Below are 27,687 nucleotides of genomic sequence, written 5' to 3'. Positions count from 1 at the left end.
GGGTACCATTCTCTGGTCTAAAGTAGTGCACTATATAGGGAATAGGGTGCCATACTCTGGTCTAAAGTAGTGCACTATATAGGGAATAGGGTGCCATTCTCTGGTCTAAAGTAGTGCACTATATAGGGAATAGGGTGCCATTCTCTGGTCTAAAGTAGTGCACTATATAGGGAATAGGGTGTCATTCTCTGGTCTAAAGTAGTGCACTATATAGGGAATAGGGTGCCATTCTCTGGTCTAAAGTAGTGCACTATATAGGGAATAGGGTACCATTCTCTGGTCTAAAGTAGTGCACTATATAGGGAATAGGGTGCCATTCTCTGGTCTAAAGTAGTGCACTATATAGGGAATAGGGTGCCATTCTCTGGTCTAAAGTAGTGCACTATATAGGGAATAGGGTGCCATTCTCTGGTCTAAAGTAGTGCACTATATAGGGAATAGGGTACCATTCTCTGGTCTAAAGTAGTGCACTATATAGGGAATAGGGTGCCATTTGGGACGGAACCCCAGTCCTAATGTCAGAGTACTGTAGGGCCATGGTGATTCATATTCTAACTGTGTCTTCCCTTTTCAACCTTCTAAATAACACACCAAAACATTGATCTATTTTCCTTCATGGTTTTAGCTGTGAAAGGTCACTAATAGAAAACGGAAAGGTGTCATAAATGTATTTTTTTTCCGCACACATCCTTTCTGAATTTAAAAGTAATCATCTAGTTTTTCAAAAGTATCTGTAATCAGATCACAATATCTTTGCTTGTAACGTAACAGACTACAGTTACAGTTTTTTTGTATTCCCCAACCCATCACCCATCATGATGTCATCAACTCTTACCTGCAACGCTCCTGACGAAGTCCACGGCCAGGTCCACAGCGTTGCTATCGGTAACCTGATCTAGGATGCCCAGCTTCAGGGCCTCAGCAGCAGAGATATGGCGACCTGGGAAGGATACGACGGGTTACCACGGGTTACACAGGCAGCCCTGGGAAGGATACGACGGGTTACCACGGGTTACACAGGCAGCCCTGGGAAGGATACGACGGGTTACACAGGCAGCCCTGGGAAGGATACGACGGGTTACACAGGCAGCCCTGGGAAGGATACGACGGGTTACCACGGGTTACACAGGCAGCCCTGGGAAGGATACGACGGGTTACGACAGCCCAATTCTCATATTTTTGGTCCAATCACATTAGATATTTTCACATTACGGTACATATTTTTCGGATACACTATTCAGAAAGTATTCAGACCACTTGACTTTTTCCACATTTTGTTACGTTACAGCCTTAATCTAAAATGGATTTCAATTATTTTTTTCAACCTACACACAATACCCCATAATGACTAAGCAAAAAAATGTTTTTTAGATATTTTTGCTAATTTATTAAGAATTAAAAACTGAAACATAATATTTACATAAGTATTCAGACCCTTTACTCAGTACCTTGTTGAAGCACCTTTGGCAGCGATTACAGCCTTGAGTCTTCTTGGGTATGACGCTACAAGCTTGGCACACCTGTATTTGGGGAGTTTCTCCCATTCTTCTCTGCAGATCCTCTCAAGCTCTGTCAGGTTGGATGGGGAGCGTCGCTGCACAGCTATTTTCAGGTCTCTCCAGAGATGTTAGATCAGGTTCAAGTCCAGGCTCTGGCTGAGCCACTCAAGGACATTCAGAGACTTGCCCCGAAGCCACTGCTGTGTTGTCTTGGCTGTGTGCTTAGGGTAGTTGTCCTGCTGGAAGGTGAACCTTCACCCCAGTCTGAGGTCCTGAGCGCTCTGGAGAAGGTTTTCATCAAGGATCTCTCTGTACTTTGCTCCATTCATCTTTGCCTCGATCCTGACTAGTCTCCCAGTCCCTGCCACTGAAAAACATCCCCACCGCATGACGCTGTCACCACCATGCTTCACAGTAGGGATGGTGCCAGGTTTCCTCCAGATGTGATGCTTGGCATTCAGGCCAAAGAATTCAATCTTGGTTTCATCAGACCAGAGAATCTTGCTTCTCATGGTCTGAGAGTCCTTTAGGTGCCTTTTGGCAAACTCCAAGCGGGCTGTCATGTGCCTTTAACTGAGGAGTGGCTTCCGTCTGGCCACTCTAGCATAAAGGCCTGAATGGTGGAGTGCTGCAGAGATGGTTGTCCTTCTGGAAGGTTCTCCCATCTCCACAGAGGAACTCTGGAGCTCTGTCAGAGTGACCATCGGGTTCTTGGTCACCTCCCTGACCAAGGCCCTTCTCCTCCGATTACTCAGTTTGGCCTGGCGGCCAGCTCTAGGAAGAGTCTTGGTGGTTCCAAACTTCTTCCATTTAAGAATGATGGAGGCTACTGTGTTCTTGGGGACCTTCAATGCTGCATAAATGTTTTGGTACCCTTCCCCAGATCTGTGTCTCGACACAATCCTGTCTCGGAGCTCTACGGAGAATTCCTTCCACCGCATGGCTTGGTTTTTGCTCTGACATGCACTGTCAACTGTGGGACCTTATATAGACAGGTGTGTGCCTTTCCAAATCATGTCCAATCAATTGAATTTACCACAGGTGGACTCCAATCAAGTTGGAGAAACATATCAAGGATGATCAATGGAAACAGGATGCACCTGAGCTCAATTTCGAGTCTCATAGCAAAGGGTCTGAATACTTATGTAAATAAGGTATTTTTTATTTTTAATACATTTGCAAACATTTCTAAAAACCAGTTTTTGCTTTGGCATTATGGGGTATTGTGTGTAGATTGATGAGGGAAAAAATGTATTTAATCCATTTTAGAATAAGGCTGAAACATAACAAAATGTGGAAAAAGTCAAGGGGTCTGAATACTTTCGGAATGCACTGTATATACAAAAGTATGTTGACACTCCTTCACATTTGACAAACATTGGCAGTAGAATGGCCTTACTGAAGAGCTCAGTGACTTTCAATGTGGAAGCGTCATAGGATGCCACCTTTACAACAAGTCAGTTCATCAAATTTCTGCCCTGCTAGAGCTGCCCCGGTCAACTGTAAGTGATGTTATTGTGAAGTGGAAACGTCTAGGAGCAACAACGGCTCAGCCGCGAAGTGGTAGGCCACACAAGCTCATAGAACGGGACTGCCAAGTGCTAAAGCGCATAAAAATCATCTGTCCTCGGTTGCAACACTCACTACCAAGTTCCAAACTGCCTCTGGAAGCAATGTCAGCACAAGAACTGTTCGCCGGGAGTTTCATGAAATGGGTTTCCATGGCCGAGCAGCCGCACACAAGCCTAAGATCACCATGCGCAATGCCAAGCATCAGCTGGAGTGGTGTAAAGCTCGCCACCATTGAACTCTGGAGCAGTGGAAACACATTCTCTGGAGTGATGAATCACGCAGGCTTCACCATCTGACAGTCCGACGAACAAATCTGGCTTTGGAGAACGCTACCTGCCCCAATGCACTGCGCCAATGATTTTGGAATGAGATGTTTGATGAGCAGGTGTCCACATACTTTTGGTAATGTAGTGTACGAACAAATGATCAGAATTGGGTTGTAAACGCAGGGTCTTATTTTACAGCCCAGACCCTAATTCAGTCTTTTAAGGAATTAATCTGGCTTTAGGGTAAGTGTAAGAAAACTTCTAGTGACTACGTTTTCATTGCCAAGCAGGCCTAACAGCACGGACTAGAAAGGTGACTGCTCAATTGGTACAATGCTGACCCCTGCTGGAGATAAGGACAAAGTAAGTATCTGGCAGCACCCTTTTAAATAATAAATCCTGTAAGCATTTTATGTAAAACAATGCTAATTATATATTACGAATACAAACTGCACCCATTATGCATCTGTACATTGAATGTGCAAAGACATGAGATTAAAATACATTTCCTGTGTGAGTCTGCGGTGTTCTATCATCTTACCTGTAGTGATGAGGTCGAGGGCAGCTGTTAACCCTATGAGTCTGGGTCTTACCTGTAGTGATGAGGTCGAGGGCAGCTGTTAACCCTATGAGTCTGGGTCTTACCTGTAGTGATGAGGTCGAGGGCAGCTGTTAACCCTATGAGTCTGGGTCTTACCTGTAGTGATGAGGTCGAGGGCAGCTGTTAACCCTATGAGTCTGGGTCTTACCTGTAGTGATGAGGTCGAGGGCAGCTGTTAACCCTATGAGTCTGGGTCTTACCTGTAGTGATGAGGTCGAGGGCAGCTGTTAACCCTATGAGTCTGGGTCTTACCTGTAGTGATGAGGTCGAGGGCAGCTGTTAACCCTATGAGTCTGGGTCTTACCTGTAGTGATGAGGTCGAGGGCAGCTGTTAACCCTATGAGTCTGGGTCTTACCTGTAGTGATGAGGTCGAGGGCAGCTGTTAACCCTATGAGTCTGGGTCTTACCTGTAGTGATGAGGTCGAGGGCAGCTGTTAACCCTATGAGTCTGGGTCTTACCTGTAGTGATGAGGTCGAGGGCAGCTGTTAACCCTATGAGTCTGGGTCTTACCTGTAGTGATGAGGTCGAGGGCAGCTGTTAACCCTATGAGTCTGGGTCTTACCTGTAGTGATGAGGTCGAGGGCAGCTGTTAACCCTATGAGTCTGGGTAGACGTTGTGTCCCTCCTGCAGCTGGCAGCAGACCCAGGGTCACCTCTGGAAGTCCTAGAAGAGCCTGAAAACAGTCATCAGTCATCACATTTAATAATAAAACATAGGATTTAAAAACACCTTTAAAAAAAACCCAAGGACATTGTACGGCAAAGATAAAAATATATATATATATATATATATATAAAATCAAACAATATAATTAAAATAGAAATAAAACCTACATAAACTACATGGCCAAAGGTATGTGGACACCCCTTCAAATTAGTGGATTCGGCTATTTCAGCCGCAACCGTTGCTGACAGGTGTATAAAATCGAGCACACAGCCAAAGCTGTCATCGAGGCAAAGGGTGGCTACTTTGAAGAATCTCAAATATAAAATATGTTTTGATTTGTTTAACACTTTTTTGGTTACTACATGATTCCATATGTGTTATTTCATAATGTTGATGTCTTCACTATTATTCTACAGTGTAGAAAATAGTAAAAAATAAAGAAAAACCCTTGAATGAGTAGGTGTGTCAAAAACTTTGACTGGTACTGTATGATCAGTCAGTCAGACGTATGATCACTCTGTCAAGTCAGCCAGTCATTTGAACGTTGACCCCTGAGAGAGAGACTCATGTAACTAACCTTGGAGTGTGCAATGCGATAGTGGCAGCCCAGTGCTAACTCCAGTCCTCCTCCCAGTGCTACCCCCTCGATAGCTGCCACCACAGGCTTGTCCACAGCCTCTATAGCATGGATCATGGGCACAAGGGGGGGCCCCAACATCGGCCCCGCAAACTCCCTGATGTCCGCCCCTGGTAGAAACAGACAAACCTCTGATCGCATTGTACAGTTGTATACCTGAATGAATATGCTTCATAATAAAACATATTTGAAACTGAGAAATAGACAAATCTCTGTATCAGTGCTGCTGGGAGACAAAGTTTGCGTCTCAAATGGCACTCTATTTCCTCATATAGTGCACTACTTTTGACAAGAAGGGTAGTGCACTACTGTATATAGGGAATACGCAGACAAACAGACAAACAGATCCAGACCTCTAGTCTAGACAGACCTACGGTGCATCAAAAATGGCACCCTATTTCCTCATATAGTGCACTACTTTTGATACGGGCTCTGGTCAAAAGCAGTGCACTATATAGGGAATAAGCAGTGCACTATATAAGGAATAGGGTCCCATTTCAAACACTGCAGTATCCTGTACAATCTATAAGACCATTCTTACCTCCACAGAACCTCCCATTCTGTCCACAGATCACTACAGATGTCACCTTTGGGTCCTTCAGGGCCCTCTGCACCGTGTCTACTATGCCCTGTCGCACCGCTGCACTGGGGACACACAGAATCACATCAATATGGCAATATGCCGTTCCAAAACTCTCACAGACAGACAGGTGCAGAATCATGTGAAGTTACAGTATATGTTACAAGACTACAGGAGTTCAATTTACATGATTAAGCATTTCATATTAGGCACACTTTAATAATAATATTATCATCTTAAAGCCTAAAGACAAGTATTTTTAACAAGGACATGACAGGTGCAAAAGATAAACAACTTCCTTTGTTGTCACCTTTGTAACACTTAAACCTACTAATCGACAGGAACATACACGTTTGTCCAACTTCCTACTGCGCGCAATATTATCCTGACCGTACCAAGTTATTTTTAACTCACCTGAGCGCATTGACAGGTGGATTCTGAAGAGTTATCAAAGCAACGGATCCCGGGAGCCGAGAGTATGTGGCCATTATTGTTCTGGAGAAAACTCACTCCAACTCCTCATATTCCGTGGTGCGTGCAGCTGATGTTGAACTTTAGTACTAGTGATATGGCATGTCGCCATCACCTTTACCACACATAGACTTCAGAAGTGAGTTTGTTGACTTGGTTGAGAAGGAAGTCTTTGGATAAGTTTTTATTTATTCAATAGGACACTGAGATTTTTCCCCAATTAGTGAAAACATAAATTACTTAAATAATAACTATTCACATAGTTTTAACCCTGTGTGTGTATTCCCTTTGCCATTTCCGATAAAATACATCTGGATGACTGCAATAGACTCACTGAAAGTGCTAAACGTGTTTAGAATGGTAATAACAATATGACCCCATGTTGTTCAACGATACAAACTTGAAACAAACGTTGCGTTGATACAAAAAACGGATGTTACGTCACAGCTGTCCGTCTAGGCTCCCCCTTTTCCTCTTTGGTCCAGCGCTTGTTATTGTCCCCCTTCTGTCTCACCCGATACTCGGTTCCTGTATTGTGAAATACGTGTAGACCAGCTAGCTTCTTCTTTAACTATGCGGTCAATTGTGGGTTTAATAGCTGTAATTGGCGCCGCTACTTTCTATCTGTACATTCTGTCTTCTTACCTTCCGACCGGACCGCGACAACTCCCACCCAAAGCGACGGAAAATGAAGAAACGTCAGATATCGACATTAACAAGGACTTCAGAGGCGAAGTCAAAGAACACAGGTAGTTATTATGTAGGCTACAGTGTGTGGCTCTGACTCGTGCTTGCTAGCGACTTCAAATGAGTCAATGATTTCTTTCCATGCATCTTATCATCATTATTTTGGTCCAGGTACATCATTTATATTCAGGGTCGTTCCATGTCATTTCAGCAAGCCATGACACCCACCATTTCAGATTGTTCTGAAGTCGTTTCTGTAGTTAGAAACAGATAAGATAAGCATTCCTGCAACATTATTTTGTTGAAATATAATTTGATCTGAGTAATTAAGCTAATTGATTGCACCCATCTTGGCCATTTGAATTGATAGGATTCATATGATCAATAAATATAGTACCTAACATCTGATTTGGACCAAACTTTATTCTAACAATGAGTATGACATGAGGAATCCAAATAAATGGTCAAAAGCCACCCACAGATCCCCACGCATTTTTACATTTTACATTTTAGTCATTTAGCAGACGCTCTTATCCAGAGCGACTTACAGTTAGTGAGTGCATATATTTTGTATACATTTTCCACGCCAATCCCAACCCAATCCCAACCCAACAACAAGTATAGAATATCCGTTTTCTATGTCTGACAAGTAGAATATGGAGCTGCGGCTTGTTTCTGCATCATATGTAATGTATTCTTAGTGAATTTGGTGATGTTTTCTTCCCCCTGTTCAAAGAAATTAGTAATTTAAGTTGTAGTCCCCTGTAGCTCAGTTGGTAGAGCATGGTGCTTTCAACGCCAGGGTTGTGGGTTCGTTTCCCACAGGGGGCCAGTATGAAAATGTATGTACTCACTAACTGTAAGTCGCTCTGGATAAGAGCGTCTGCTAAATGACTAAAATGTAAAAATGTTAGGTTTATGTCCCATCCTACATCCTGATATTATCAGGTTCTGACCACTAGATGGTGCTGTTCCTACAATTAGTTCATTAACCCCCCCCCCCCCCCCCCCCCCAATGCAAGTCAATGGTACCTATATTAGCATTTTCGTGCTTCATATCCCAATCATGTATAAGTAACATCATTTAGTTACACAATACATTTTTAGATACCTTAGGATGATTTGAACATGAAGCGGGAAAATACTAATATAGGTACCAAAGCCTGGGTTGCTGTCATACCTTGTCAATAGACTGCTTACAGGGTCAGGATGTAGGATGGGACGTAACAACTTCAACGACTCATTTCTCTCAACAGCAGAAAGAAAAACATCACCAAATTCACTGGGAACATGAATCCTGTAAATTAAAATGGCCAATTTGGATGCAATCAATTAACTTCCTTTCTCAGAGATCAAATTATATTTCAACAAAATAATGTTGCAGGAATGCTAATCTTCTCTGTTTCTAACAACAGAAACGATTTCAGAACAATCTGAGATGGTGGGTGTCAATCTGAGATGGTGGGTGTCAATCTGAGATGGTGGGTGTCAATCTGAGATGGTGGGTGTCAATCTGAGATGGTGGGTGTCAATCTGAGATGGTGGGTGTCAATCTGAGATGGTGGGTGTCAGTCCTCTTTCTTGGGCTTTTTGAGGTGGAACGACCCATGCACCGATGGGTACCATGACTCATATACTGTAGTTGATTGATTGTCGTTTCATGTTCAAGTTCAGCCTCCCACTATTACTCATACTGTAATGTGATTATTGGAATGCCTGTAAAGTTGAGAATGTTGAGAGTGCAACCTCATCCCCAAGCCCACCACTGCCTCCGCCCTCCAAGCCACCATTGCCCTCATCAACCCCAGATCAGACAGGCCCTTGTCCCCCACCGCCCTCATCAACCCCAGATCAGACCGGCCCTTGTCCCCCACCGCCCTCATCAACCCCAGATCAGACAGGCCCTTGTCCCCCACCGCCCTCATCAACCCCAGATCAGACCGGCCCTTGTCCCCCACCGCCCTCATCAACCCCAGATCAGACAGGCCCTTGTCCCCCACCGCCCTCATCAACCCCAGATCAGACAGGCCCTTGCCGCCAGCCACCCGCCACAGCCCTCATGAGACCATCTGTGTTGTGATCCCTCCTTTCAGGCTGAAGTTCCCCTCAGACCTGGTAGAGCTAAGAGAATTGTCAGAGCTGTTACAGTTCTACAAGACAGAACACACTGGATACGTCCTGCTTCTCTTCTGTAGCGCATATCTCTACAAGCAGTCCTTCGCCATCCCTGGCTCCTCCTTCCTGGTACACACTCACTCATTCACTCACTCACTCACTCACTCAGAAGCAGAAATTGTAGACAAACATCTCAATATACAGTACCAGTGAAAAGTGTGGACACATCTACTCATTAAGGGTTTTTCTTTATTTTTACTATTTTCTACATTGTAGAATAATAGTGAAGACATCAACACTATGAAATATCACATATGGAATCATGTAGTAACCAAAAAAGTGTTAAACAAATAATCCAAATATATTTCAGATTGTTCAAATAGCCACCCTTTGCATTGATGACAGCTTTGCACACTCTTGGCATTCTCTCAACCAGCTTCACCTGGAATGCTTTTCCAACAGTCTTGAAGGAGTTCCCACATATGCTGAGCACTTGTTAGCTGATTTTCCTTCTAAATAAATCACAGACAGTGTCACCAGCAAAGCACCCCCACACCCCCACACCATAACACCACCTCCTCCATGCTTCACGGTGGGAACTACACATGCAGAGATCATCCGTTCACCCACACCGCGTCTCACAAAGACACAGCGTTTGGAACCAAAAATCTCAAATTTGGACTCCAGACCAAAGGACACATTTCCACCAGTCTAATGTCCATTGCTCGTGTTTCTTGGCCCAAGCAGGTCTCTTCTTCTTATTGGTTGCCTTTTAGTAGTGGTTTCTTTGCAGCAATTCGACCATGAAGGCCTGATTCACACAGTCTCCTCTGAACAGTTGATGTTGACATGTGTCTGTTACTTGAACTCTGTGAAGCATTTGTTTGGGCTGCAATTTCTGAGGGTGGTAACTCTAATGAATTATCCTCTGCAGCAGAGGTAACTCTGGGTCTTCCATTCATGTGGCGGTCCTCATGAGAGCCAGTTTCATCATAGCGCTTGATGGTTTTTGTGACTGCACTTGAAGAAACTTTCAAAGTTCTTGAAATGTTCCATGTTGACTGACCTTCATCTTAAGTATTGATGGACTGTTGTTTCAATTTGCTTATTTGAGCTGTTCTTGCCATAATATGGACTTGGTCTTTTACCAAATAGGGCTATCTTCTGTATACCCCCCCTACCTTGTCAGAACACAGCTGATTGGCTCAAACGCATTAAGAACGAAATAAATTCCACAAATTAACTTTTAAGAAGGCACACCTGTTAATTGGAATGCATTCCAGGTGACTACCTCATGAAGCTGGTTGAGAGAATGCCAAGAGTGTGCCAAGAGTGTGCAAAGCTGTCATCAAGGCAAAGGGTGACTACTTTGAAGAATCTCAAATCTCAAACATATTTTGATTTGTTTAACACTTTTTTGGTTACTACATGATTCCATATGTGTTATTTCATAGTTTTGATGTCTTCACTATTATTCTACAATGTAGAAAATTGTTTTTTAAAAATAAAGAAAAAACCTGGAATGAGTAGGTGTGTCCAAACTTTTGACTGGTAGTGTACATTATAAAACATGTTTGTAATCATATAATCAGCTCTGATTGCTGTTGATTCCTCTCTGTCCTCTAAAGAACATCCTAGCGGGTGCCCTGTTCGGCCCATGGCAGGGCTTGGTGCTAGCCTGTGTTCTGACCACTGTGGGCTCCACCATGTGTTACCTCCTCTCCCAGGCCTTCGGGAAACGCTACATCACAAAACTCTTCCCTGGCCAGGTCTCCATGCTGCAGAGGAAGGTACGTAGTCTGCACTATCCCCACGTTTAACAGGTGAACGCCCGTCATCCCAAGTTATTACAAGTATATGTAGCCGATGTGAAATGGTTAGCTAGTTAGCGTTGCTGATGTGAAATGGTTAGCTAGTTAGCGTTGCCGATGTGAAATGGTTAGCTAGTTAGCGTTCTGGTGGCAGTGTTCAATCTGTGACTTCACCTGCTCTGAGACCTAGAAGTAGCTCGCTCAGCGAGGCTCGTGGCTTTGGTAGAGTGATCTGTAGGATGCCAACACTGACATTTGGCTATATGACCACTGGGTGGTAGATACAGATATTAACCAGCTCTCTTTTCCTGCCCTGGTTCCCAGGTGGAGGAGAACCAGTCCTGTCTGTTCTTCTTCCTCCTCTTCCTCAGGTTCTTCCCCATGACTCCTAACTGGTTCCTCAACATGTCCGCCCCCATCGTCAACATCCCTGTCACGTTCTTCTTCTTCTCAGTCTTCATCGGTAAGCAGGAGCAGAAACTGATTCAGTCTTTTCCTTCATTGGTCCTTTATAGTCCTTGTCTTATTAATATTCAGAGACAATCTCTCTATGATCCGTGTCTTTAGAAATTAGGATTTTATTTAAAAGATCATAACAAATTTAGCAATGATTGATGTTATGTTTCTGTCCTCTGTGTGTCTCATGTCTTTCTGTCCTCTGTGTGTCTCATGTCTTTCTGGCTTCTGTGTGTATCATGTCTTTCTGTCCTCTGTGTGTCTCATGTCTTTCTGTCCCTCTGTGTGTCTCATTATGTTTCTGTCCCTCTGTGTGTCTCATTATGTTTCTGTCCTCTGTGTGTCTCATGTCTTTCTGTCCTCTTTGTGTCTCATGTCTTTCTGTCCTCTGTGTGTCTCATGTGTTTCTGTCCCTCTGTGTGTCTCATGTCTTTCTGTCCTCTGTGTGTCTCATTATGTTTCTGTCCTCTGTGTGTCTCATGTCTTTCTGTCCTCTGTGTGTCTCATGTCTTTCTGTCCTCTGTGTGTCTCATGTGTTTCTGTCCTCTGTGTGTCTCATGTCTTTCTGTCCTCTGTGTGTCTCGTGTGTTTCTGTCCTCTGTGTGTCTCATGTCTTTCTGTCCTCTGTGTGTCTCATGTCTTTCTGTCCTCTGTGTGTCTCATGTCTTTCTGTCCCTCTGTGTGTCTCATGTCTTTCTGTCCTCTGTGTGTCTCATGTGTTTCTGTCCTCTGTGTGTCTCATGTCTTTCTGTCCTCTGTGTGTCTCATGTCTTTCTGTCCTCTGTGTGTCTCATGTCTTTCTGTCCCTCTGTGTGTCTCATGTCTTTCTGTCCTCTGTGTGTCTCATGTCTTTCTGTCCTCTGTGTGTCTCATGTCTTTCTGTCCTCTGTGTGTCTCATGTCTTTCTGGCTTCTTTTCCCTCTGTCCCTCTGTGTGTCTCATGTCTTTCTGGCTTCTAATCCCTCCAGGCCTGATCCCATACAACTTCATCTGTGTCCAGGCGGGCTCCATGCTGTCTGAGGTGTCCTCTCTGGATGACCTGTTCTCCTGGGGCAAAGTGCTACAGCTGCTGGGTATAGCTTGCATGGCCCTGCTCCCCGGGACCCTCATCAGACACCACAGCCAGACATACCTCAAACTGGATAATGGAGTCAACAAGAAGACTCTGTGAGCGAGCAAGGGTTTCCCAGTCCTGTGGAAATAACAACAAATAGAGGATGAAGTTGTAGGATATAGGAGTGCCTTGGTATTTTTGGATAGTCTGTATCCTATAAGTTCAGCTTCCATTTTTTTGTTAAGGCTCAGTGAGCATCCTGGGTCAACCTGGGTCAGCCTGGGTCAGCCTGTCCATATTCCTGTCAGTGGGCTGGATGCAGGAGGAAACATTGATTCAGTGTGAGAGAGATGGGAACTGAGGTTTCCCACAGTAGATGACCTCACATCAGAAGGGAGATGAGTACGTCTGTGAGTACGTCTCCATGTTAGAGAATGTATGGACCGAGTCTGTGTCTGTGTAAAGGTATTTTAAGCCATTTTGTGTTTTTATGGGTGAAGGGAGTAGACATATTAATTAAAATAATAGTGTTGGTGTTGTTCTTGTTTGATGAAGATACTGTAATTGAGAGACATGTATTTTTGGATAGACTACATTCTGTTGTTGTTGTTGTTGTTGTTGTTGTTGGTACACACGTGCCTTTAGAAGTGCCCTGTGTCTCTGTTTTAAACAGCTAGCTACCTCAAAGCGGAAAAGGATGTCCTGTGAAGACCGTTGTAGAGAGGGAAGGGTTAGAGGTATGTAGGTTTTGTCGTGTGTGTTATTACAAAGGGAATTGAATATCTTTTTTTTTACAACATATTTTTTCTGAATTGTTCCACCTGTATCGTTTTACTGCTGCCTATCACTAAGGGCTGGTTTCAATCGCTGAAGGTCAGCGGTACAGCGTGATTGAAATTTAAAGGCAATGTTCCCGTTTTAGCAGGCTACATTCGCGGTAAACGCTGCATATGTCGGCTCAGTTGGAAATGACCTTTAAATTTAGACCGCGCAATCTGTAACGCTTCAGTGATACAGATTGAATAGAGTCCTAAGTCACAATGAAATCCAGTCACCTTTGGTTGAATGTTTGTGTAAATATAAGGGTTTCCTTTTCTAATTGTCAACAAGTTATCAATTGTGAGGAATCTGTATTTTTTTAAATCTATTGTCACTTTCAAAATGTAAATGTAGTTTGCTGTCTGGACATCTTATTTGTCAATAAAAATAACATGTAAACAACCGGAGGGGGTAGATCAGCTTTAATATCAAATCACATTTTATTTGTCACATGCGCCGAATACAACAGGTGTAGACCTTACAGTGAAATGCTTACTTACAAGCCCTCAACCAACAATGTAGTTTTAAGAATAATAAATGTTAAGTAAACAATAGATAATTAAAAAATAAAAGCAGTAAAAAAACAGTAGAAATAACAGTTGCGAGGCTATATACAGGGGGTACCGGTGCAGAGTCAATATACAGGCTATATACAGCTATATACAGGGGGTACCGGTACCGAGTCAATATACAGGCTATATACAGCTATATACAGGGGGTACCGGTACAGAGTCAATATACAGGCTATATACAGGGGGTACCGGTACAGAGTCAATATACAGGCTATATATAGCTATATACAGGGGGGACCGGTACAGAGTCAATATACAGGCTATATACAGGGGGTACCTGTACAGAGTCAATATACAGGCTATATACAGCTATATACAGGGGGGACCGGTACAGAGTCAATATACAGGCTATATACAGCTATATACAGGGGGGACCGGTACAGAGTCAATATACAGGCTATATACAGCTATATACAGGGGGGTACCGGTACCGAGTCAATATACAGGCTATATACAGGCTATATACAGGGGGTACCTGTACAGAGTCAATATACAGGCTATATACAGCTATATACAGGGGGGACCGGTACAGAGTCAATATACAGGCTATATACAGCTATATACAGGGGGGACCGGTACAGAGTCAATATACAGGCTATATACAGGGGGTACCTGTACAGAGTCAATATACAGGCTATATACAGGGGGTACCGGGACAGAGTCAATATACAGGCTATATACAGCTATATACAGGGGGTACCGGTACAGAGTCAATATACAGGCTATATACAGCTATATACAGGGGGGTACCGGTACCGAGTCAATATACAGGCTATATACAGGCTATATACAGGGGGTACCTGTACAGAGTCAATATACAGGCTATATACAGCTATATACAGGGGGGACCGGTACAGAGTCAATATACAGGCTATATACAGCTATATACAGGGGGGACCGGTACAGAGTCAATATACAGGCTATATACAGCTATATACAGGGGTTACCGGTACAGAGTCAATATACAGGCTATATACAGGCTATATACAGGGGGGTACCGGTACCGAGTCAATATACAGGCTATATACAGGGGGTACCGGTACAGAGTCAATATACAGGCTATATACAGGGGGTACCGGTACAGAGTCAATATACAGGCTATATACAGGGGGTACCGGTACCGAGTCAATATACAGGCTATATACAGCTATATACAGGGGGTACCGGTACAGAGTCAATATACAGGCTATATACAGGGGGTACCGGTACAGAGTCAATATACAGGCTATATACAGCTATATACAGGGGGTACCGGTACAGAGTCAATATACAGGCTATATACAGGGGGTACCGGTACAGAGTCAATATACAGGCTATATACAGCTATATACAGGGGGTACCGGTACAGAGTCAATATACAGGTTATATACAGGGGGTACCGGTACAGAGTCAATATACAGGCTATATACAGGCTATATACAGGGGGTACCGGTACAGAGTCAATATACAGGCTATATACAGGGGGTACCGGTACAGAGTCAATATACAGCTATATACAGGGGGTACCGGTACAGAGTCAATATACAGGCTATATACAGGCTATATACAGGGGGTACCGGTACAGAGTCAATATACAGGCTATATACAGCTATATACAGGGGGTACCGGTACAGAGTCAATATACAGGCTATATACAGCTATATACAGGGGGTACCAGTACAGAGTCAATATACAGGCTATATACAGGGGGTACCGGTACAGAGTCAATATACAGGCTATATACAGGGGGTACCGGTACAGAGTCAATATACAGGCTATATACAGGCTATATACAGGGGGTACCGGTACAGAGTCAATATACAGGCTATATACAGGGGGGACCGGTACAGAGTCAATATACAGGCTATATACAGGGGGGACCGGTACAGAGTCAATATACAGGCTATATACAGCTATATACAGGGGGTACCGGTACAGAGTCAATATACAGGCTATATACAGCTATATACAGGGGGTACCGGTACAGAGTCAATATACAGGCTATATACAGGGGGTACCGGTACAGAGTCAATATACAGGCTATATACAGGGGGTACCGATACAGAGTCAATATACAGGCTATATACAGGGGGTACCGGTACCGAGTCAATATACAGGCTATATACAGCTATATACAGGGGGTACCGGTACAGAGTCAATATACAGGGGGGACCGGTACAGAGTCAATATACAGGCTATATACAGGGGGGACCGGTACAGAGTCAATATACAGGCTATATACAGGGGGGACCGGTACAGAGTCAATATACAGGCTATATACAGGGGGGACCGGTACAGAGTCAATATACAGGCTATATACAGGCTATATACAGGGGGTACCGGTACAGAGTCAATATACAGGCTATATACAGGGGGTACCGGTACAGAGTCAATATACAGGCTATATACAGGGGGTACCGGTACAGAGTCAATATACAGGCTATATACAGGGGGTACCGATACAGAGTCAATATACAGGCTATATACAGGGGGTACCGGTACCGAGTCAATATACAGGCTATATACAGCTATATACAGGGGGTACCGGTACCGAGTCAATATACAGGCTATATACAGCTATATACAGGGGGTACCGGTACAGAGTCAATATACAGGCTATATACAGGGGGTACCGGTACAGAGTCAATATACAGGCTATATACAGGGGGTACCGGTACCGAGTCAATATACAGGCTATATACAGCTATATACAGGGGGTACCGGTACCGAGTCAATATACAGGCTATATACAGCTATATACAGGGGGTACCGGTACCGAGTCAATATACAGGCTATATACAGCTATATACAGGGGGTACCGGTACAGAGTCAATATACAGGCTATATACAGGGGGTACCGGTACAGAGTCAATATACAGGCTATATACAGGGGGTACCGGTACAGAGTCAATATACAGGCTATATACAGCTATATACAGGGGGTACCGGTACAGAGTCAATATACAGGCTATATACAGGCTATATACAGGGGGTACCGGTACAGAGTCAATATACAGGCTATATACAGCTATATACAGGGGGTACCGGTACAGAGTCAATATACAGGCTATATACAGGGGGTACCGGTACAGAGTCAATATACAGGCTATATACAGGGGGTACCGGTACAGAGTCAATATACAGGCTATATACAGCTATATACAGGGGGGACCGGTACAGAGTCAATATACAGGCTATATACAGCTATATACAGGGGGTACCGGTACCGAGTCAATATACAGGCTATATACAGCTATATACAGGGGGGTACCGGTACAGAGTCAATATACAGGCTATATACAGGGGGTACCGGTACAGAGTCAATATACAGGCTATATACAGGGGGTACCGGTACCGAGTCAATATACAGGCTATATACAGCTATATACAGGGGGTACCGGTACTGAGTCAATATACAGGCTATATACAGCTATATACAGGGGGTACCGGTACCGAGTCAATATACAGGCTATATACAGCTATATACAGGGGGTACCGGTACAGAGTCAATATACAGGCTATATACAGGGGGTACCGGTACAGAGTCAATATACAGGCTATATACAGGGGGTACCGGTACAGAGTCAATATACAGGCTATATACAGCTATATACAGGGGGTACCGGTACAGAGTCAATATACAGGCTATATACAGGCTATATACAGGGGGTACCGGTACAGAGTCAATATACAGGCTATATACAGCTATATACAGGGGGTACCGGTACAGAGTCAATATACAGGCTATATACAGGGGGTACCGGTACAGAGTCAATATACAGGCTATATACAGGGGGTACCGGTACAGAGTCAATATACAGGCTATATACAGCTATATACAGGGGGGACCGGTACAGAGTCAATATACAGGCTATATACAGCTATATACAGGGGGTACCGGTACCGAGTCAATATACAGGCTATATACAGCTATATACAGGGGGGTACCAGTACAGAGTCAATATACAGGCTATATACAGGGGGTACCGGTACAGAGTCAATATACAGGCTATATACAGGGGGTACCGGTACAGAGTCAATATACAGGCTATATACAGCTATATACAGGGGGTACCGGTACCAAGTCAATATACAGGCTATATACAGGGGGTACCGGTACAGAGTCAATATACAGGCTATATACAGGGGGTACCGGTACAGAGTCAATATACAGGCTATATACAGCTATATACAGGGGGTACCGGTACAGAGTCAATATACAGGCTATATACAGCTATATACAGGGGGTACTGGTACCAAGTCAATATACAGGCTATATATAGCTATATACAGGGGGTACCGGTACAGAGTCAATATACAGGCTATATACAGGGGGTACCGGTACAGAGTCAATATACAGGCTATATACAGGGGGTACCGGTACAGAGTCAATATACAGGCTATATACAGCTATATACAGGGGGTACCGGTACAGAGTCAATATACAGGCTATATACAGGGGGTACCGGTACAGAGTCAATATACAGGCTATATACAGGGGGTACCGGTACAGAGTCAATATACAGGCTATATACAGCTATATACAGGGGGTACCGGTACAGAGTCAATATACAGGCTATATACAGCTATATACAGGGGGTACCGGTACAGAGTCAATATACAGGCTATATACAGGGGGTACCGGTACAGAGTCAATATACAGGCTATATACAGGGGGGACCGGTACAGAGTCAATATACAGGCTATATACAGGGGGTACCGGTACAGAGTCAATATACAGGCTATATACAGGGGGTACCGATACAGAGTCAATATACAGGCTATATACAGCTATATACAGGGGGTACCGGTACAGAGTCAATATACAGGCTATATACAGCTATATACAGGGGGTACCGGTACAGAGTCAATATACAGACTATATACAGCTATATACAGGGGGTACCAGTACAGAGTCAATATACAGGCTATATACAGGGGGTACCAGTACAGAGTCAATATACAGGCTATATACAGCTATATACAGGGGGTACCGGTACCGAGTCAATATACAGGCTATATACAGCTATATACAGGGGGTACCGGTACAGAGTCAATATACAGGCTATATACAGCTATATACAGGGGGTACCGGTACAGAGTCAATATACAGGCTATATACAGCTATATACAGGGGGTACCAGTACAGAGTCAATATACAGGCTATATACAGGGGGTACCGGTACAGAGTCAATATACAGGCTATATACAGCTATATACAGGGGGTACCAGTACAGAGTCAATATACAGCTTATATACAGGGGGTACCGGTACAGAGTCAATATACAGGCTATATACAGCTATATACAGGGGGTACCGGTACAGAGTCAATATACAGGCTATATACAGGGGGTACTGGTACAGAGTCAATATACAGGCTATATACAGGGGGTACCGGTACAGAGTCAATATACAGGCTATATACAGGGGGTACCGGTACAGAGTCAATATACAGGCTATATACAGGGGGTACCGGTACAGAGTCAATATACAGGCTATATACAGGGGGTACCGGTACAGAGTCAATATACAGGCTATATACAGGGGGTACCGGTACAGAGTCAATATACAGGCTATATACAGCTATATACAGGGGGTACCGGTACCGAGTCAATATACAGGCTATATACAGCTATATACAGGGGGTACCAGTACAGAGTCAATATACAGGCTATATACAGCTATATACAGGGGGTACCGGTACCGAGTCAATATACAGGCTATATACAGGGGGTACCGGTACCGAGTCAATATACAGGCTATATGCAGCTATATACAGGGGGTACCGGTACAGAGTCTATATACAGGGGGTACCGGTACAGAGTCAATATACAGGCTATATACAGCTATATACAGGGGGTACCGGTACAGAGTCAATATACAGGCTATATACAGCTATATACAGGGGGTACCGGTACAGAGTCAATATACAGGCTATATACAGGGGGTACCGGTACAGAGTCAATATACAGGCTATATACAGGGGGTACCGGTACAGAGTCAATATACAGGCTATATACAGCTATATACAGGGGGTACCGGTACAGAGTCAATATACAGGCTATATACAGGCTATATACAGGGGGTACCGGTACAGAGTCAATATACAGGCTATATACAGCTATATACAGGGGGTACCGGTACAGAGTCAATATACAGGCTATATACAGGGGGTACCGGTACAGAGTCAATATACAGGCTATATACAGGGGGTACCGGTACAGAGTCAATATACAGGCTATATACAGCTATATACAGGGGGACCGGTACAGAGTCAATATACAGGCTATATACAGCTATATACAGGGGGTACCGGTACCGAGTCAATATACAGGCTATATACAGCTATATACAGGGGGGTACCGGTACAGAGTCAATATACAGGCTATATACAGGGGGTACCGGTACCGAGTCAATATACAGGCTATATGCAGCTATATACAGGGGGTACCGGTACAGAGTCTATATACAGGGGGTACCGGTACAGAGTCAATATACAGGCTATATACAGCTATATACAGGGGGTACCGGTACAGAGTCAATATACAGGCTATATACAGCTATATACAGGGGGTACCGGTACAGAGTCAATATACAGGCTATATACAGGGGGTACCGGTACAGAGTCAATATACAGGCTATATACAGGGGGTACCGGTACAGAGTCAATATACAGGCTATATACAGCTATATACAGGGGGTACCGGTACAGAGTCAATATACAGGCTATATACAGGCTATATACAGGGGTACCGGTACAGAGTCAATATACAGGCTATATACAGCTATATACAGGGGGTACCGGTACAGAGTCAATATACAGGCTATATACAGGGGGTACCGGTACAGAGTCAATATACAGGCTATATACAGGGGGTACCGGTACAGAGTCAATATACAGGCTATATACAGCTATATACAGGGGGGACCGGTACAGAGTCAATATACAGGCTATATACAGCTATATACAGGGGGTACCGGTACCGAGTCAATATACAGGCTATATACAGCTATATACAGGGGGGTACCGGTACAGAGTCAATATACAGGCTATATACAGGGGGTACCGGTACAGAGTCAATATACAGGCTATATACAGGGGGTACCGGTACAGAGTCAATATACAGGCTATATACAGCTATATACAGGGGGTACCGGTACCAAGTCAATATACAGGCTATATACAGGGGGTACCGGTACAGAGTCAATATACAGGCTATATACAGGGGGTACCGGTACTGAGTCAATATACAGGCTATATACAGCTATATACAGGGGGTACCGGTACAGAGTCAATATACAGGCTATATACAGCTATATACAGGGGGTACTGGTACCAAGTCAATATACAGGCTATATATAGCTATATACAGGGGGTACCGGTACAGAGTCAATATACAGGCTATATACAGGGGGTACCGGTACAGAGTCAATATACAGGCTATATACAGGGGGTACCGGTACAGAGTCAATATACAGGCTATATACAGCTATATACAGGGGGTACCGGTACAGAGTCAATATACAGGCTATATACAGGGGGTACCGGTACAGAGTCAATATACAGGCTATATACAGGGGGTACCGGTACAGAGTCAATATACAGGCTATATACAGCTATATACAGGGGGTACCGGTACAGAGTCAATATACAGGCTATATACAGCTATATACAGGGGGTACCGGTACAGAGTCAATATACAGGCTATATACAGGGGGTACCGGTACAGAGTCAATATACAGGCTATATACAGGGGGGACCGGTACAGAGTCAATATACAGGCTATATACAGGGGTACCGGTACAGAGTCAATATACAGGCTATATACAGGGGGTACCGATACAGAGTCAATATACAGGCTATATACAGCTATATACAGGGGGTACCGGTACAGAGTCAATATACAGGCTATATACAGCTATATACAGGGGGTACCGGTACAGAGTCAATATACAGACTATATACAGCTATATACAGGGGGTACCAGTACAGAGTCAATATACAGGCTATATACAGGGGGTACCAGTACAGAAGTCAATATACAGGCTTATACAGCTATATACAGGGGGTACCGGTACCGAGTCAATATACAGGCTATATACAGCTATATACAGGGGGTACCGGTACAGAGTCAATATACAGGCTATATACAGCTATATACAGGGGGTACCGGTACAGAGTCAATATACAGGCTATATACAGCTATATACAGGGGGTACCAGTACAGAGTCAATATACAGGCTATATACAGGGGGTACCGGTACAGAGTCAATATACAGGCTATATACAGCTATATACAGGGGGTACCAGTACAGAGTCAATATACAGCTTATATACAGGGGGTACCGGTACAGAGTCAATATACAGGCTATATACAGCTATATACAGGGGGTACCGGTACAGAGTCAATATACAGGCTATATACAGGGGGTACTGGTACAGAGTCAATATACAGGCTATATACAGGGGGTACCGGTACAGAGTCAATATACAGGCTATATACAGGGGGTACCGGTACAGAGTCAATATACAGGCTATATACAGGGGGTACCGGTACAGAGTCAATATACAGGCTATATACAGGGGGTACCGGTACAGAGTCAATATACAGGCTATATACAGGGGGTACCGGTACAGAGTCAATATACAGGCTATATACAGCTATATACAGGGGGTACCGGTACCGAGTCAATATACAGGCTATATACAGCTATATACAGGGGGTACCAGTACAGAGTCAATATACAGGCTATATACAGCTATATACAGGGGGGTACCGGTACCGAGTCAATATACAGGCTATATACAGGGGTACCGGTACCGAGTCAATATACAGGCTATATGCAGCTATATACAGGGGGTACCGGTACAGAGTCTATATACAGGGGGTACCGGTACAGAGTCAATATACAGGCTATATACAGCTATATACAGGGGGTACCGGTACAGAGTCAATATACAGGCTATATACAGCTATATACAGGGGTACCGGTACAGAGTCAATATACAGGCTATATACAGGGGGTACCGGTACAGAGTCAATATACAGGCTATATACAGGGGGGACCGGTACAGAGTCAATATACAGGCTATATACAGGGGGTACCGGTACAGAGTCAATATACAGGCTATATACAGGGGGTACCGATACAGAGTCAATATACAGGCTATATACAGCTATATACAGGGGGGACCGGTACAGAGTCAATATACAGGCTATATACAGGGGGTACCGGTACAGAGTCAATATACAGGCTATATACAGGGGGGACCGGTACAGAGTCAATATACAGGCTATATACAGCTATATACAGGGGGTACCGGTACAGAGTCAATATACAGGCTATATACAGCTATATACAGGGGGGTACCGGTACAGAGTCAATATACAGGCTATATACAGCTATATACAGGGGGTACCGGTACCGAGTCAATATACAGGCTATATACAGGGGGTACCGGTACAGAGTCAATATACAGGCTATATACAGCTATATACAGGGGGTACCGGTACAGAGTCAATATACAGGCTATATACAGCTATATACAGGGGGTACCGGTACAGAGTCAATATACAGACTATATACAGCTATATACAGGGGGTACCAGTACAGAGTCAATATACAGGCTATATACAGGGGGTACCAGTACAGAGTCAATATACAGGCTATATACAGCTATATACAGGGGGTACCGGTACAGAGTCAATATACAGGCTATATACAGCTATATACAGGGGGTACCGGTACAGAGTCAATATACAGGCTATATACAGCTATATACAGGGGGTACCAGTACAGAGTCAATATACAGGCTATATACAGGGGGGTACCGGTACAGAGTCAATATACAGGCTATATACAGCTATATACAGGGGGTCCAGTACAGAGTCAATATACAGCTTATATACAGGGGGTACCGGTACAGAGTCAATATACAGGCTATATACAGCTATATACAGGGGGTACCGGTACAGAGTCAATATACAGGCTATATACAGGGGGTACCGGTACAGAGTCAATATACAGGCTATATACAGGGGGTACCGGTACAGAGTCAATATACAGGCTATATACAGGGGGTACCGGTACAGAGTCAATATACAGGCTATATACAGGGGGTACCGGTACAGAGTCAATATACAGGCTATATACAGGGGGTACCGGTACAGAGTCAATATACAGGCTATATACAGGGGGTACCGGTACAGAGTCAATATACAGGCTATATACAGCTATATACAGGGGGTACCGGTACCGAGTCAATATACAGGCTATATACAGCTATATACAGGGGGTACCAGTACAGAGTCAATATACAGGCTATATACAGCTATATACAGGGGGTACCGGTACCGAGTCAATATACAGGCTATATACAGGGGGTACCGGTACCGAGTCAATATACAGGCTATATGCAGCTATATACAGGGGGTACCGGTACAGAGTCTATATACAGGGGGTTACCGGTACAGAGTCAATATACAGCTATATACAGGGGGTACCGGTACAGAGTCAATATACAGGCTATATACAGCTATATACAGTGGGGGAAAAAAGTATTTAGTCAGCCACCAATTGTGCAAGTTCTCCCACTTAAAAAGATGAGAGCGGCCTGTAATTTTCATTATAGGTACATGTCAACTATGACAGACAAATTGAGAAGAAAAAAATCCAGAAAATCACATTGTAGGATTTTTAATGAATTTATTTGCAAATTATGGTGGAAAATAAGTATTTGGTCACCTAAAAACAAGCAAGATTTCTGGCTCTCACAGACCTGTAACTTCTTCTTTAAGAGGCTCCTCTGTCCTCCACTCGTTACCTGTATTAATGGCACCTGTTTGAACTTGTTATCAGTATAAAAGACACCTGTCCACAACCTCAAACAGTCACACTCCAAACTCCACTATGGCCAAGACCAAAGAGCTGTCAAAGGACACCAGAAACAAAATTGTAGACCTGCACCAGGCTGGGAAGACTGAATCTGCAATAGGTAAGCAGCTTGGTTTGAAGAAATCAACTGTGGGAGCAATTATTAGGAAATGGAAGACATACAAGACCACTGATAATCTCCCTCGATCTGGGGCTCCACGCAAGATCTCACCCTGTGGGGTCAAAATGATCACAAGAACGGTGAGCAAAAATCCCAGAACCACACGGGGGGACCTAGTGAATGACCTGCAGAGAGCTGGGACCAAAGTAACAAAGCCTACCATCAGTAACACACTACGCCGCCAGGGACTCAAATCCTGCAGTGCCAGACGTGTCCCCCTGCTTAAGCCAGTACATGTCCAGGCCCATCTGAAGTTTGCTAGAGTGCATTTGGATGATCCAGTAGAGGATTAGGAGAATGTCATATGGTCAGATGAAACCAAAATAGAACTTTTTGGTAAAAACTCAACTCGTCGTGTTTGGAGGACAAAGAATGCTGAGTTGCATCCAAAGAACACCATACCTACTGTGAAGCATGGGGGTGGAAACATCATGCTTTGGGGCTGTTTTTCTGCAAAGGGATCAGGACGGCTGATCCGTGTAAAGGAAAGAATGAATGGGGCCATGTATCGTGAGATTTTGAGTGAAAACCTCCTTCCATCAGCAAGGGCATTGAAGATGAAACGTGGCTGGGTCTTTCAGCATGACAATGATCCCAAACACACCGCCCGGGCAACGAAGGAGTGGCTTCGTAAGAAACATTTCAAGGTCCTGGAGTGGCCTAGCCAGTCTCCAGATCTCAACCCCATAGAAAATCTTTGGAGGGAGTTGAAAGTCTGTGTTGCCCAGCGACAGCCCCAAAACATCACTGCTCTAGAGGAGATCTGCATGGAGGAATGGGCCAAAATACCAGCAACAGTGTGTGAAAACCTTGTGAAGACTTACAGAAAACGTTTGACCTGTGTCATTGCCAACAAAGGGTATATAACAAAGTATTGAAAACTTTTGTTATTGACCAAATACTTATTTTCCACCATAATTTGCAAATAAATTCATAAAAAATCCTACAATGTGATTTTCTGGATTTTTTTCCTCATTTTGTCTGTCATAGTTGACGTGTACCTATGATGAAAATTACAGGCCTCTCTCATCTTTTTAAGTGGGAGAACTTGCACAATTGGTGGCTGACTAAATACTTTTTTTCCCCACTGTATATGTGCTTTTTTGAGCAGGGGGACCTTGCGGGCGCTGCAGGATTTCAGTCCAAGCTGCTTGGCGATGGTCTTGTAGCCCATTCCAGCCTTGTGTAGGTCTACAATCTTGTCCCTGACATCCTTGGAGAGCTCTTTGGTCTTGACCATGGTGGAGAGTTTGGAATCTGATTGATTGATTGCTTCTGTGGACAGGTGTCTTTTATACAGGTAACAAACTGAGATTAGGAACACTCCCTTTAAGAGTGTGCTCCTAATCTCAGCTCGTTTACCTGTATAAAAGACACCTGGGAGCCAGAAATCTTTCTGATTGAGAGGGGGTCAAATACTTATTTCCCTCATTAAAATGCAAATCAATTTATAACATTTTTGACATGCGTTTTTTCTGGATTTTTTTGTTGTTATTCTGTCTCTCACTGTTCAAATAAACCTACCATTAAAATGATAGACTGATCATTTCTTTGTCAGTGGGCAAACTTACAAAATCAGCAGGGGATCAAATACTTTTTTTCCCTCACTGTATCTAGCTGCAAATGTGTAAATTTAGTGCGAGTCTAGTTGCTAGCCTGCCATTGGGTGTTTTAATGATGATGTATCATTGGTGTTTATGCGCGGCCTTGTCACTGCTCAGCCAGTCAAAATACGAGGATCGGTTTTTCTGAATGAACATTGTAGCTACTGAGCGAACAAAATTATACAATGTATTGACTCTGCTCATAAAAACATTATACAATGTATTGACTCTGTATTTTATGATCTAAAAAATACAAAATCACTGATACAACTGTATTTACTGTTAAGAAAAGTTAAACATGTCTGCTTTCTTTGTGAGGCAGTATCTGAGACACTAATCTAGTTTAAGCTTCATTAATAGAGCTAAATAGATAAACTGATGGATTGTAATGCTGCTATTAGTCTAGATAAGGTGATGGATTGTAATGCTGCTATTAGTCTAGATAAGGTGATGGATTGTAATGCTGCTATTAGTCTAGATGTTATCTCCCGAGTGGTGCAGTGGCACTAGAGATCCTGGTTCGAATCCAGGCTCTGTCGTAGCCGGCTGCGACCGGGAGACCCATGGGGCGGCGCGCAATTGGCCCAGCGTCGTCCAGGGTAGGGGAGGGAATGGCCGGCAGGGATGTAGCTCAGTTGGTAGAGCATGGCGTTTGCAAAGCCAGGGTTGTGGGTTCGATTCCCACGGGGGGCCAGTATGAAAAAAAAAAATGTATGCACTAACTGTAAGTCGCTCTGGATAAGAGCATCTGCTAAAATGTAAATGTAGATAAGGTGATGGATTGTAATGCTGCTATTAGTTTAGAGAGTGCATACTATTTTTTTTATATAACCATAGCAGTTGTAGAACAGGTTTTTGTTAAGGCCTATTTATAATGTAATGAATTATTTGGATGATGCTACTCTCCAAAACTTTACTGAGAGGAAGAAGATTTTTTACAGACTTCTCTGGAGATATTTTCGCTCTACTGAGTATGACAGCTCATATTGCCTCAAAGGTTTTCTTTCAGACAATTCTTACGATAATGGTCATTCTGTGGGCCTGCTACCTGTTCCTCACCTACCTGTCCCTCTACCTGTCCTTCGATTTCCTGCGCAGCTTACGACAGGACAGTGGAAAGCAGAAAGTGACCTCAAGGATGCGTTGGAAGAGAAGAAGGGGACGGGCTGAAGAAGACACGAAGAGCCTTCCAACGCAGACAGCTGAACTGACCTCGGCTCCCTGGGATCAGAATGATCA

The 27,687-nt window shown here is 43.8% G+C and overlaps 2 protein-coding genes across 2 annotated transcripts; one reads left to right on the top strand and one right to left on the bottom strand.

The window, feature by feature from the left end:
• Nucleotides 1-824: 824 nt before the first annotated feature.
• Nucleotides 825-6,447, bottom strand: LOC311120834 (peroxisomal bifunctional enzyme-like; the record flags this gene model as incomplete). The annotated part of the gene is made up of 5 exons (XM_084195398.1): nt 6,239-6,447; nt 5,786-5,889; nt 5,185-5,354; nt 4,503-4,614; nt 825-940 (listed from the first exon to the last, which is right to left on the bottom strand). Exons 1-5 carry the CDS (start codon nt 6,310-6,312, stop codon nt 825-827), a joined length of 576 nt encoding a protein of 191 aa, XP_084051524.1. The 5' UTR covers nt 6,313-6,447.
• Nucleotides 6,448-6,598: 151 nt separating this feature from the next.
• On the top strand, nt 6,599-13,641 carry LOC311120833 (transmembrane protein 41A-A-like). Its single transcript, XM_084195397.1, has 5 exons — nt 6,599-7,044; nt 9,076-9,226; nt 10,726-10,887; nt 11,233-11,371; nt 12,333-13,641. Exons 1-5 carry the CDS (start codon nt 6,869-6,871, stop codon nt 12,533-12,535), a joined length of 831 nt encoding a protein of 276 aa, XP_084051523.1. The 5' UTR covers nt 6,599-6,868; the 3' UTR covers nt 12,536-13,641.
• Nucleotides 13,642-27,687: the final 14,046 nt, after the last annotated feature.

The sequence above is a fragment of the Coregonus lavaretus genome, assembly GCF_964263955.1.
Source record: "Coregonus lavaretus genome assembly, contig: HAP1_SCAFFOLD_5246, whole genome shotgun sequence".
Taxonomy (NCBI): Eukaryota; Metazoa; Chordata; class Actinopteri; order Salmoniformes; family Salmonidae; genus Coregonus; species Coregonus lavaretus.
Note: the sequence above shows the minus strand (reverse complement) of the source record. Positions and strands in the feature narration are given on the sequence as shown.

What these genes read in the sequence shown, in the direction of transcription:
- LOC311120833 (XM_084195397.1), top strand. Translation starts at nt 6,869, where the DNA reads ATGCGGTCAATTGTGGGTTTAATAGCTGTAATTGGCGCCGCTACTTTC. An exon ending in TCCCTGGCTCCTCCTTCCTG is followed by an intron (nt 9,227 to 10,725) that starts GTACACACTCAC and finishes TGTCCTCTAAAG; the next exon opens with AACATCCTAGCGGGTGCCCT. An exon ending in TCTCCATGCTGCAGAGGAAG is followed by an intron (nt 10,888 to 11,232) that starts GTACGTAGTCTG and finishes CCTGGTTCCCAG; the next exon opens with GTGGAGGAGAACCAGTCCTG.